Source organism: Dasypus novemcinctus (genome assembly GCF_030445035.2).
Source record: "Dasypus novemcinctus isolate mDasNov1 chromosome 23 unlocalized genomic scaffold, mDasNov1.1.hap2 SUPER_23_unloc_1, whole genome shotgun sequence".
In the NCBI taxonomy this organism is placed as follows: domain Eukaryota; kingdom Metazoa; phylum Chordata; class Mammalia; order Cingulata; family Dasypodidae; genus Dasypus; species Dasypus novemcinctus.
This window is the reverse complement of record NW_026688137.1, coordinates 685894-696934: the sequence shown is the minus strand read 5'-3', so window position 1 is coordinate 696934 and position 11041 is coordinate 685894. Positions and strand designations below refer to the sequence as shown.

Here is an 11041-nt window from a genome sequence, read left to right as displayed (position 1 = left end):
GCGGTTAAAGGCAAACAAGAAAGGAAAACCAGACACGGGACAGGCGGGTCAGGCTTGGGGACATATGGGGTCCTAGCGCCTGTCTCTTGGGCCCCTTGCCACGTGACGCAGGGCCGGGCGCCCGCTCGCTGTGCACACGTGTGCACACACAGATGTACGTGGCCTCACCTGTACACGGTCTTGCACACACAGGGCCTCCAGGTACACACGTGTGTGTGCGGCCCGATACGCACACATGGACCCACAGGTACGCGGTCTCACACGAGCTGCACGGCCTCGCGCACCCACACGGGCTCCTGCCCGCACGGCCTGGCGCGCACACGCAGCCTCATGCCCACACGGGCTCCTGCCCGCACGGCCTGGCGCGCACACGCGGCCTCGTGCCCACACGGGCTCCTGCCCGCACGGCCTGGCGCGCACACGCGGCCTCGTGCCCACAAGGGCTCCTGCCCGCACGGCCTGGCGCGCACACGCGGCCCCAGCTCGAGCCTTCTCGTGGGCCCCGCGTCCTGCAGGGGTGACCCAGCTGGCTGGGAAGCTGGGCCGAGAAGGGCCGCTGGGCTCGAGAAGGGACGCGCATGTGTGCCCTCCTGAAGGCGTGCCCTCCTGAAGCAGCCTGACTCGGGGGGCGTGAAGGGGGCTCAGGAATCGCCTGCAGGTGTCGATGCGGATTCTGGCTGGGCAGGGCCGGGCCTGGGAACCTGCACTTGGAATCAGCTCCAGGCGGAGCCAACGCTGCCGGCCCGGGAGCTGGCGTCCGGCCGTGAGGAGCCGCGGTGCTGCGCTTCACCGTGTCCCGCTTCCAGGACACAAACGGGACTCGTGTGAGAGGCACCACCAGAGCTGCGAGTCCTCGGCCTGCAGCCCGAGCGAGCGGTCGGCCTGGCCATGTCCCAGGCCGGGTCCTGGGCCGGCCCGGCGGGCAGGGCGGGCAGGGGCCGCGGGGCTGACACGGGTCTAGCACCCCCCGCCCACTTCCATCCTGCGCCACGGCTGGTCGCCTGGCGCTCATCCTAAAAGCTGGTCGTTGGTGGCCTGAGACCACTCAGCAGTCAGCGCTGGCGCCAACGAGGCGCTGCTGGGGTGGGGGTGTGCCGGGCCCAGAATGTTCCGCCGCCCAGCCCGCCCCGCGCGGTGCCCTCCACGCGGTGCTCCTCGGGGGGCCTCCTTTCAGGAAGGGGAGCCCCGCGCGGCCTTGGCGCCAGGCGTGGCCTCTGGCTCGGAGGGTGCCGGTGGGGGAGGAGGGCGGGGCTGAGGCAGGAGGGCCGCCGGGCTGCTGGGCGGCTGGTCCTAACTGGAAGGGCAGCGGGCCTCACGCCGCCCCAGGGACCTGCAGGACGCTGGCCGGCCTGCAGCACTGTCGTCCTCCCGGGACCCTCCGCCCAAAGCTGCTGCATCTAAGGACGGGGGAGGGGGCAGGAGGGAGGCCGAAGGGGCCCCTTGGGTCTGCGGCTTCTGTCAGGAGGTGGTGGGAAAGCTTGCCCTCTGCTGGGGTCCACTTGGACCACGGGACTTCCTGTCGGCTGAGGCCTGGAGGCAAGTCACCTCCTGCGGGCAGCACAGCAAGGCCCTCGGCTGCCGGCTGCCCGGGTGGTACAGCCAGAGCCCCCGTGTCCCCGGGCTGCCAGCCCAGACGGTGGGGCCCACCTCCGGACCCCGGCTCTCAGGGCGCTGGGTCTGGAAGGCGTGAGGGGCAGGCCAGGCTCCCTGCTCACCTGCTCTGGGCTCTGCCCCGAGAGGGCAGCACCCCTGCTCAGGGCCGCGCCCCTGGTCAGGCTCAGAGAGAAGCTGGCTGCGGACAGGCCAATTCCACGGCGCTCCGCGGGCAGCCTGCCAGCCACGGGCGTCACCGGCGTCACCACTCGCCTTCCCCACAGCTGGGCACTGGGTGGGCGCCGCGCCGAGTGGGGGGACGTCCTCCGTTGCACAGGTGATGTCTTTGCTGAGGGTGAGGCCACCGCCCTGCAGCTGCCAGCAGCTCCCCAGGCCCTGGGCCCCCCCGGCTGGCTCAGGTGTCGGCCACCCTCAGCCCCTCCGGCTCCCACCTGCACCCCCGTGTGGCTGCCAGCTGCCAGCGCACCCCTCTCCCAACCTCTCTGCACCCCCCAGAGCCCTGGCCCCAGAGGGTGGGGGTCAGTGAGAGGGGGACTCTGCTCTCGTGCCCGCGCCGTGCCTTGCTGAACCCCAGGACCCCCTCGCGAGCCCAGCATTGGGGACGAAGCCTCCGCGGGTGCTCGCGGGGACGGTGGCCTTGCCTCGTCTATGGGGGACCAGCTCCTCAAGGGGGGTGGGGCTGTGGGACCCCCAGCCCGAGGACAACCACGGCGCTCATGTCCCCAGGCCCCTGCTGTCCTGGGGGAGGGGTCTCGGCACGGAGGCCACAGTCTTGGTGAGGCCGCGTGGTCGCAGGGGCAGCGGTGAGGCCCACGGGGCGTGGCTGCCATAGGCTGCTGGCCGGGGCCGGGCAGCTGTGGAGCCCGTGCTGCCGCAGGCCGCCTGCTCCCCCTGTGGGCACGGCACCGCCAGGCTTAGACCTGGCTTCCAGTCCCAGGCCCACCCCCGTCTCCCCGGGGGGCATAGCTCCCCGCACCCCAAGGACTCGAGGCGGGAGTGTGGGCCCTCGGCTCGGGGCCTGGACAGATGCGGCAGGCGGCGGGCGGCAGAGGAGCTTTATTTGCAGGAGCGAGGGCCTGGGGCTGCAGCTCCCTGGACGGGCAGGGCTTTGTCTGCCAGGGCCTGGCCCCAAGGCCACCCCGGGCTACCCGCCAAGGGCAGGGCGGGCAGGGGGCCGAGCAGCAGGCCGGGGCCAGGCAGGGCCAGCGCGGCAAGCTGAGGGGACAGGAGGTGGGGCCGGATGCGCCGAGGAGCTTGGGGCTGCGGCCGGGGGACCCTGATGGGCTGGGTGCGCGGCTGGGCCTGGGGAGTCGGCCACCTAGATGGCGGGGATGGGTGGTGCTGAGGGTCCCATGATGATGGACGCCACCAGGCAGAAGACGAGGCCGGCTGTGGCCACATGGCCTGCGGGCTCTGGTGGGACAGGGCCTGCTGGGGGCGGGCAGGCCAGGAGGGGCGGGGCTGGCCGAGAGGCAGGCGGGCTAGAGGCGGGGCCTGCCAGGGGCGGGGCTAGCTGGCTGGGGCGGGGCCTGTGGCTGGGGCGAGGCCTGTTGGTGGGGGCGGGGCCTGTGGCTGGGGCGGGGCCTGTGGCTGGGGTGGGGCCTGTGGCTGGGGCAGGGCCTTGGCTGGGGTGAGGCCTGTTGGTGGGGGCGGGGCCTGTGGCTGGGGCGAGGCCTGTTGGCGGGGGCGGGGCCTGTGGCTGGGGCGGGGCCTTGGCTGGGGCGAGGCCTGTTGGCGGGGGTGGGGCCTGTGGCTGGGGCGGGGCCTGTGGCTGGGGCGGGGCCTTGGCTGGGGCGAGGCCTGTTGGTGGGGGCGGGGCCTGTGGCTGGGGCGGGGCCTTGGCGAGGCCTGTTGGCGGGGGCGGGGCCTGTGGCTGGGGCGAGGCCTGTTGGTGGGGGTGGGGCCTGTGGCTGGGGCGGGGCCTTGGCTGGGGCGAGGCCTGTTGGCGGGGGCGAGGCCTGTTGGTGGGGGCGGGGCCTGTGGCTGGGGCGGGGCCTGGGCCGCTGAGTCCCCCGGCAGGCCGTGTGTCCAGGCGAGCGCTAGGCCAGGGTCTGGCGGCTGAAGAGGTCGAGCGTGAGCGCGCTGAGGAAGGCGGGGATGCTGTCCTGCCCCAGCAGGTGCAGCTGGATGAGCTCGCCCACCGAGCGCGAGAACTCCGTCTCCAGCAGCTGCATCTTGGCCCCCGAGGGTCCTGTGGCCTGCAGAAGAGGCAGGAAGGGGGGTTAGGCGGGGAGGGGTGGGCCAGGTGGGCCCCCGAGGCCGGCATGTCTGGCCCTGGGGGTGGAGGGCTGCACTGGGGCCTGGGGCGGCCTTGGCATTGAGGAGACGGCCCTCCTGGAGGCCCCGGGGCCCAGGGCGCAGCCGACTCCCCACTCCTCTGCAGTGTGGGGCCCCACCTGCCCACTTGGGCCTGCATCCTCTGGCAGGTGTGGACTGCCCTGCTCGAGACTCGGCCAGGAGGGTGCCCGGGGCCTGCCCGCCCTCCCCTGAGGCACCTCCCCTGGGGCCCCCGCCGGCTGGCTCGGCCACGCCCACGGCACAGCCCCCGCGTGCCACTGGCAGGCAGCGGTCACCTGTCCGGTCTCTGCGCGTGCTCTCCGTTTTCCGTCTGGGCCACTCTGCACCCCCTAGGGGCCCTCCCGCCCCCACGGAGCCTACACATTTAGCTTTGTCATAGTTCAACACAAACCGTTTTTAAACAAAAATGCGAGAAACCACTCTGACCTTTTACCAAGAAAATCCTTTCATTTCTGCCTTCTGCTCCTGACTCTGAATGTTTCCCCCTAAATGTCAGCAGGGGCTGCCGCTCCTGCAGCTGTCGGGAGGCGGCGGGGACTCAGTGGTACCGGCGGGGGTGGCGGCCACGCAGGGAGGGCGCGTGCGGCCAGCTGCCTGTGGTCCGGCTGCGGGCGTCACGCCGGCCAGCGAGGGACAGCGGCCTCCTCCGTGGATTCGGGCCGACGCCCCTCGCTGCGTCCTCTCTGCCTGGGCCCCGCCCTGAGCCGTGTCTCCTTCTGACTTGAAGGCTCCGCCCTGCCAGGCCCCCTCCCCAAATCTCAGCAGGGCCTGGGGGCCCGGTCGGTCCTGGTTTGGAATAAACACTGTCGTCGGGCGGTCGCTGCAACCGGCAGATGACCGAGCGCCTCCGGGGCACAGCTGTGGGGATGGCAGGGGAGGTGGGGGGACCAGTGCCACTCTCTCATCACCAGCCCCCGGTAAAGCAAGTCCAGTGCTGGCAAAACGCCAGTCTTGGCCGACAAGGTGCATCGGCCCCCCATGCGGCGCAGGTGGGCACAGGGGTCCCGCAGCCGGGCCCAAGCCACCCTTCTCCCCACCCGTCTCCCTCTGCGTGCTGGCAGCTGGAGGCCCAGAGCCTCTCCTGGACGGGGCTCCCCGCCTCGTCATGCGGACCGGCCCCCGCCACCGCGGTATCCTCAGGACGTGCCGGCTGCGTGACGCCGTGCCCATCAATCTCTGCCTGGCGCTCTGCCACGCTCAAATATCACTCGGTCCCCAGGTGCCTTATAAATCACTGTAATTAGGGGCTGTTCACTTAAAATTAGAGCACAATTTTTTAAAAAGCAAATTGCCCAGTAAGACGCTGGATGCGGCTGGCAATATTTATGGGGTGGCCGCGCTCTCGCTCAGGCTGGGAAGTGGCGCGCAGTAGTGGGCTGCAGGTGCTGGCGGGAGGGCGAGACACTCCATCTTAAGGAAAACACTTTGCTGCCCGTCTGTCCAGCTGTGGCTCCAGGGCCCGTGCCCACCCGGCTCTGGCCAGGCCCTAGAAGGCCACAGAGAGGCCGGGAGGGGCGCAGCCCTGGGTTCTCCCCATGCCAGCTTGGCCACTGCAAGCTGCTCTCGGGACACGTGGCTGCCGTGGCTGTCCGGCGCTCTTTCTGGCAAACGCCCCCGAGGGCAGCCAAGAGGCCCCCATGCCCCCTCCCTGCTGGGTTCCCCCTCCTCCGCCAGCTGAGGCAAGGGCGGGTGGCCATCTGCCGAGACTGCTGCAGGAAACCCCAGGAGCGCAGTGGTGCTGGACGCAGAGCCGACCAAAAAGCCCAGTGAAGTGACGCCTGAAGTCCCAGGGCCTTGGGGAAAGTGGAACCGGGCAGCTACTTAAACACTGTCCAGATGTGCTGGTGGACTGTGGTCATGTTAAAAAGAAGCTCCTGCTGCTGCGTGAAGAAGCGGCGGGTCCAGGCTGGGGCTGTGAAATACAAGAGCAGCTGCGGAGTCGTGTGGTACCAGGAAGTGGAGACGCGCTCAAAGCCGACGAGGACACGCCAAAGGCCACAGGCCACAAGGGAGAGAGACAACACAGCAGAGGTAAGCAGCACAATTCCAGAGAGTCCGCGGGTCAGAGGAAAACGAAAATACAACATGTCAAAATGTGGGGGGCTGCACCTAAGGCCGTGCTGAGAGGGCAATGTATAGTACTGAATGTTTGTGTTAGGAAAAGAAGAAAGTCATCTAAGTTCCTATTGCAAGACACTAGAAAAAGAAGAGCAAAATAAACCCAGAGCCTGCCAAAGGCAGGAAGCAATAAAGTAAGAGAAGGAAGAAATGAAATCGAAAACAAGACAACACTGGGAAAATTACTAAAGTGAAAGCTGGTCCTTTGAAAAATATCAATTAGGTTGATAAACCTTAGCAAAACTAAAACAAGATAAAGAAAGAGAAGATAGAAATTACCAATATCAGGAATGAAACAGGGCATTATAACAGACCTTTAGCGACTAAGAGAATAACAAGAAAAGAATACGAAAAATCTTTATGCTCATACATTTGACAATTTAGAAGATGGACCAATTGCTCAAAACCCACAAACTACAAGAACTGAGCCAGGATGAAACAGAGGACCCGAGCAGCCTACAATTATTAAAGAAATTGATTTTGTAATTAAAAAGCTCCTCAAAAAGAAATCTCCAGTCCCAGGTGGTTTCACCAGAGATTTTTATCAAGCATTGAGACAAGAATTTTATTTCACCCAATCTCTCCCAGACAATAGAGGAGGGAAGCACACTCCCTCATCAGTTTAACCAGATGGGAGCCCGACAGAGATGGAGCAGAAAAGAAAACTGCAGACCAATATCCCTCGTGCACTTAAGAGGCAAAAATCCTCCACGAAGCATTAGCAAATTGAGCCCAGCAAGAAGAACACACTGCCCAAGTGGGGCTCGTGCTAGGCATGGAAGCTGGTTCAATATTCAAAAATCAATCTGTGTAATGCGCCATACCAAAGGGCTAAAGAAGAGACTCACAGGATCCAATCAATTGGCACCGAAACAGCATGTGACAAAATTCATCATCCATTCGTGTAAAAACTCTTGCCAAAAGAGGAAAAGAGGCGAACTTCCTCAACCTGACAAGAAGCTTCCACAAATAACCCACAGCTAAAGCCTACTAAACGGAAAAGACGGGAAGCTTCCCCCTTAGCCGGAGCGCCACCACCAGCACGTCTCCAGTTCCCCTGTGGATCCAAGCCAGGGCATTCAGACGGAAGGAAACCCAAGGCAGGCGGGCTGCAAGGGCAGGGGTAAAACTCTCCCTGGACGGAAGGAAACCCAAGGCAGGCGGGCTGCAAGGGCAGGGGTAAAACTCTCCCTGTTAGCAGGTGACGCGACGGTCTATGTAGAAAAGCGCAAGGACACTAGAAGGAAACCTCCTGGAATAAGAGAGTTCAGTGAGGAGGCAGGAGGGCAGAGCAATACACACTAACAGCAAACAAGCAAAACGAGCACGGCAAGACCACGTACACCTACTCAAAAAGCTGTAAATACTTAGAGGCATAATCTAGCAAAATGTGTGCAGGACCTGTCTGCTGAAAATTATAAACTGCTAATGAATGAAGTCAAAAGAGCATTTAAATAAACAGAGAGGTACCATGCTCACAGATTGAAGGACTCAGCAGAGTAAAGTGTTAATTTTCCCCAAACTGATTGGCAGGTTTGATGCAATTCCTGCCAACATTTCAGCAAGATTTTATCGATATAGACAAGCTTGTTCTGAAATTTATATGGAATGGAAGGCTCTAGAATAGCCAGAACAGTGTGGAAAGGAAGGAGGAGGAGTCTGATCCCTGCCCACGCCTGGGCACGACCAGCTAAGTGTCGAAAGACGAGCGACGCCGGGGGGTTCCAGGGAGAGGCGAGCATGTCAATGGGCCACAGAACCCAGACCCACAGCCAAGCTCCGACACAGCGTGGAAGCCACCAAAGAGAAGGGACTGCCTTCCCACCAACGGCGCTGGAGCGACTGTGGGCCCACCAGAAGCAGGGACCCATTTACCTCAGCCACACACCATACTTAACTCAAAGTGGCTCTGGACTTAGGTGTTAAACGTAAAACCAGAAAACTTTTCAAAAATTGAGAAAATATCTGGGACTTAGGACTAGACAAAGAGTTCTCAGACTTGACAAAAAAGAGAAAAGTGAATAAATTGGACATCATTAAACAACTTTTGCTCTGAGAAAGATCTTTCTAAGAGGATACAAAGACAAATTACAGACCAGGGGAAAATGTTTGCAAACCACGTATCAACAAAGGACTAGTATCTAGGATGTATAAAGAACCCTAAAACTCACAGAAAACAAATCCAATTAGAAAACGGACAAAATACACGTGCAGACATTTCACCGAAAATGATCCCAGATGGCAAATAAGCACTTCATTAGCCACGAGGGAAATGAAAATGAAAATTACAATGAGAGAGCGTTATGCATCCCTCAGAAAGGTGGAATAAAAAGCAGTGGGATTTCCAGTGCTGGTGAGACGCATGGAAACCAGATGTGCAGACACGGCTGGTGGAGGGGGCTGTGGGAGCCGCTCTGGAAGGCAGTTTCACTGTTTCTTTTAAACTGGAGAGTGGCTGTGGCTCAAGCAGTTGAGCTCCTGCCTCGCACATGGGAGGTCCTGGGTTTGGTTCCCGGTGCCTCCTGAAAAAAACAAAAACAAACAAGCAGAACAAATGATAAAACCACCTTGGGAGCCGATGTGGCTGAGTGGCTGAGTGTCAGCTTTCCACAGATGAGGTCCCGGTTCCATCCCCAGCCCCTGGCACCTCGAAAACAAAACAAACAAAACCCACACGATCTGGAAATTGTATGCTTGGACATTTATTCCAGAGCAACAGAGAGCTGTTTTCATGCAGAAACTCTTGTGCAGATGCTCACGGCAGCTTTATTTCTAATAGTCCCGAACGGAAACCCCCAAGATGCCCTTCAATGGGTGACTGATGGAACAGTGGTCGTCTGGACGTGGATAATAATACGCGGCAGCGAGTTGCTGAGAACCACGGCAATCCAGGTGGGCCACAAAGCAGTTAGGTTGAGTGAAGGAAGTCACTCTTGACAGACACACACTTGACAACTCCATTTATAAACGTTCACGTAACAGCAACATTAGAGACGAGGAGCACACGGCAGTGGCCAGGAGATAGGGGTGGGGCGAGGGGGTGGCCGCGAAGGGGGCCCTGGAGTGACGGCTAAGTATCATGCTAAAAACACACAGAGCTGCACACACGAGCTGCACACACACACGAGCTGCACACACACGGGTTATACACACGAGCTGCACACACACATGGGCTACACACACGAGCTGCACACACACAGGCTATACACACACGAGCTGCACACACACAGGCTATACACACACGAGCTGCACACACACGAGCTGCACACACACAGGCTATACACACACGAGCTGCACACACACGGGTTACACACACAAGCTGCACACACACATGGGCTACACACACGAGCTGCACACACACGGGTTACACACATGAGCTACACACACAGGCTATACACACACGAGCTGCACACACACGGGTTACACACACGAGTGCACACACACATGGGCTACACACACAAGCTGCACACACACAGGCTATACACACACGAGCTGCACACACACATGGGCTACACACACAAGCTGCACACACACAGGCTATACACACACGAGCTGCACACACACAGGTTATACACACACGAGCTACACACATGGGTTACACACACGAGCTACACACACAAGTTGCACACACACAGGCTATACACACACAAGCTGCACACACACGGGTTACACATACGAGCTGCACACACACGAGCTGCACACACACATGGGCTACACACACGAGCTGCACACACACGGGTTACACACACGAGCTACACACACAGGCTATACACACATGAGCTGCACACACGGGTTACACACACGAGCTGCACACACACAGGCTATACACACACGAGTTGCACACACACGGGTTACACACACGAGTGCACACACACATGGGCTACACACACACAGGCTATACACACACGAGTGCACACACACATGGGCTACACACATGAGCTGCACACACACAGGCTATACACACACGAGCTGCACACACACGGGTTACACACACGAGTGCACACACACATGGGCTATACAGACGAGCTGCACACACACAGGCTATACACACACGAGCTGCACACACAAGGGTTACACACACGAGCTGCACACACGGGTTACACACACGAGCTGCACACACACAGGCTATACACACACGGGCTGCACACACACGAGCTGCACGCACTCGAGTACACACGTAAGGTGGACGCGTGTCTGCCTGGAGAATCTGCGCCAGCACTGAGGGCTGCACTGAGGGCTGTGCTGGTTCTGCCATACCGCAGCGGGGCTAGAAGTTAACAGAGGGGAGGCTGGGGGGACGGCACACCTCCCTGTACTTTTCTTTACAACTTCTTGTGAATCTGAAATTATTTTGAAATAAAAGGTTAAGAACAAGCACACAAGTACCAACAGAAGGAACTCGCGAGGGCCAGAGCTGCTGAGCAGTGACGTGCAGTGACGGTACCACCTAGGGAGAGGAGACACTGTCCTGGGTCCTACAAACTAGGTGGACAAATCCCACGTGGAGGAGTCGAATTCCAGTGAACAGAGCAGGAGGGACGACGGAGCCGGAGGACACGGCTTGGCAAACGCCCTTGGAGTGAGCGCTGCGGGCAAGGAGCCTGGTGGGCGAGCGAGTGAGCACGAGGGCGGCAGCACCCGCGGCGCCGGTGTCACGCTGGAACACTGAGTAACTCTCGGGAGAACCCTGGGCACGCCCCTCACCCAAGCAACAGGTGCGCCATCAGTGACACGGGGCGCCCTGGCCGGGGCGCGCTGACGCACGCCGTGTGCTCTGGCCAAGAGGGCGTTGCCCCACCTAAGGCCCGGAAAGCGGAGGGCGCTCTACAGAGCACCCGGAGACAAGGAGAGGCCGCAGGCTGCGGAGCAGGAGCCGGGCAGGCCTGCGAGGGCACAGCGGGGGGCCCGGGCAGCGTCCTGGAGCGCAGAGGCAACCGAGGAGCCTGGCAAGAACGGACAGGGTCTCCGGACAAATCACCAGCGTGGATGCAAGTTGATTCCCTATTTGGAC

At 61.2% G+C, this 11041-nt stretch overlaps 1 protein-coding gene across 1 annotated transcript in view; it reads right to left on the bottom strand.

The window, feature by feature from the left end:
• Window positions 1-2654: 2654 nt before the first annotated feature.
• LOC131277447 (mitotic spindle assembly checkpoint protein MAD1-like) overlaps window positions 2655-11041 on the bottom strand; it is a 65855-nt gene continuing 57468 nt past the window's right edge. Inside the window, exon 4 of the mRNA XM_058292473.2 lies at window positions 2655-3812. Coding sequence (XP_058148456.2) covers window positions 3654-3812 — 159 coding nt within the window. The 3' untranslated portion in view covers window positions 2655-3653. The remainder of the gene's footprint in view (window positions 3813-11041) is intronic.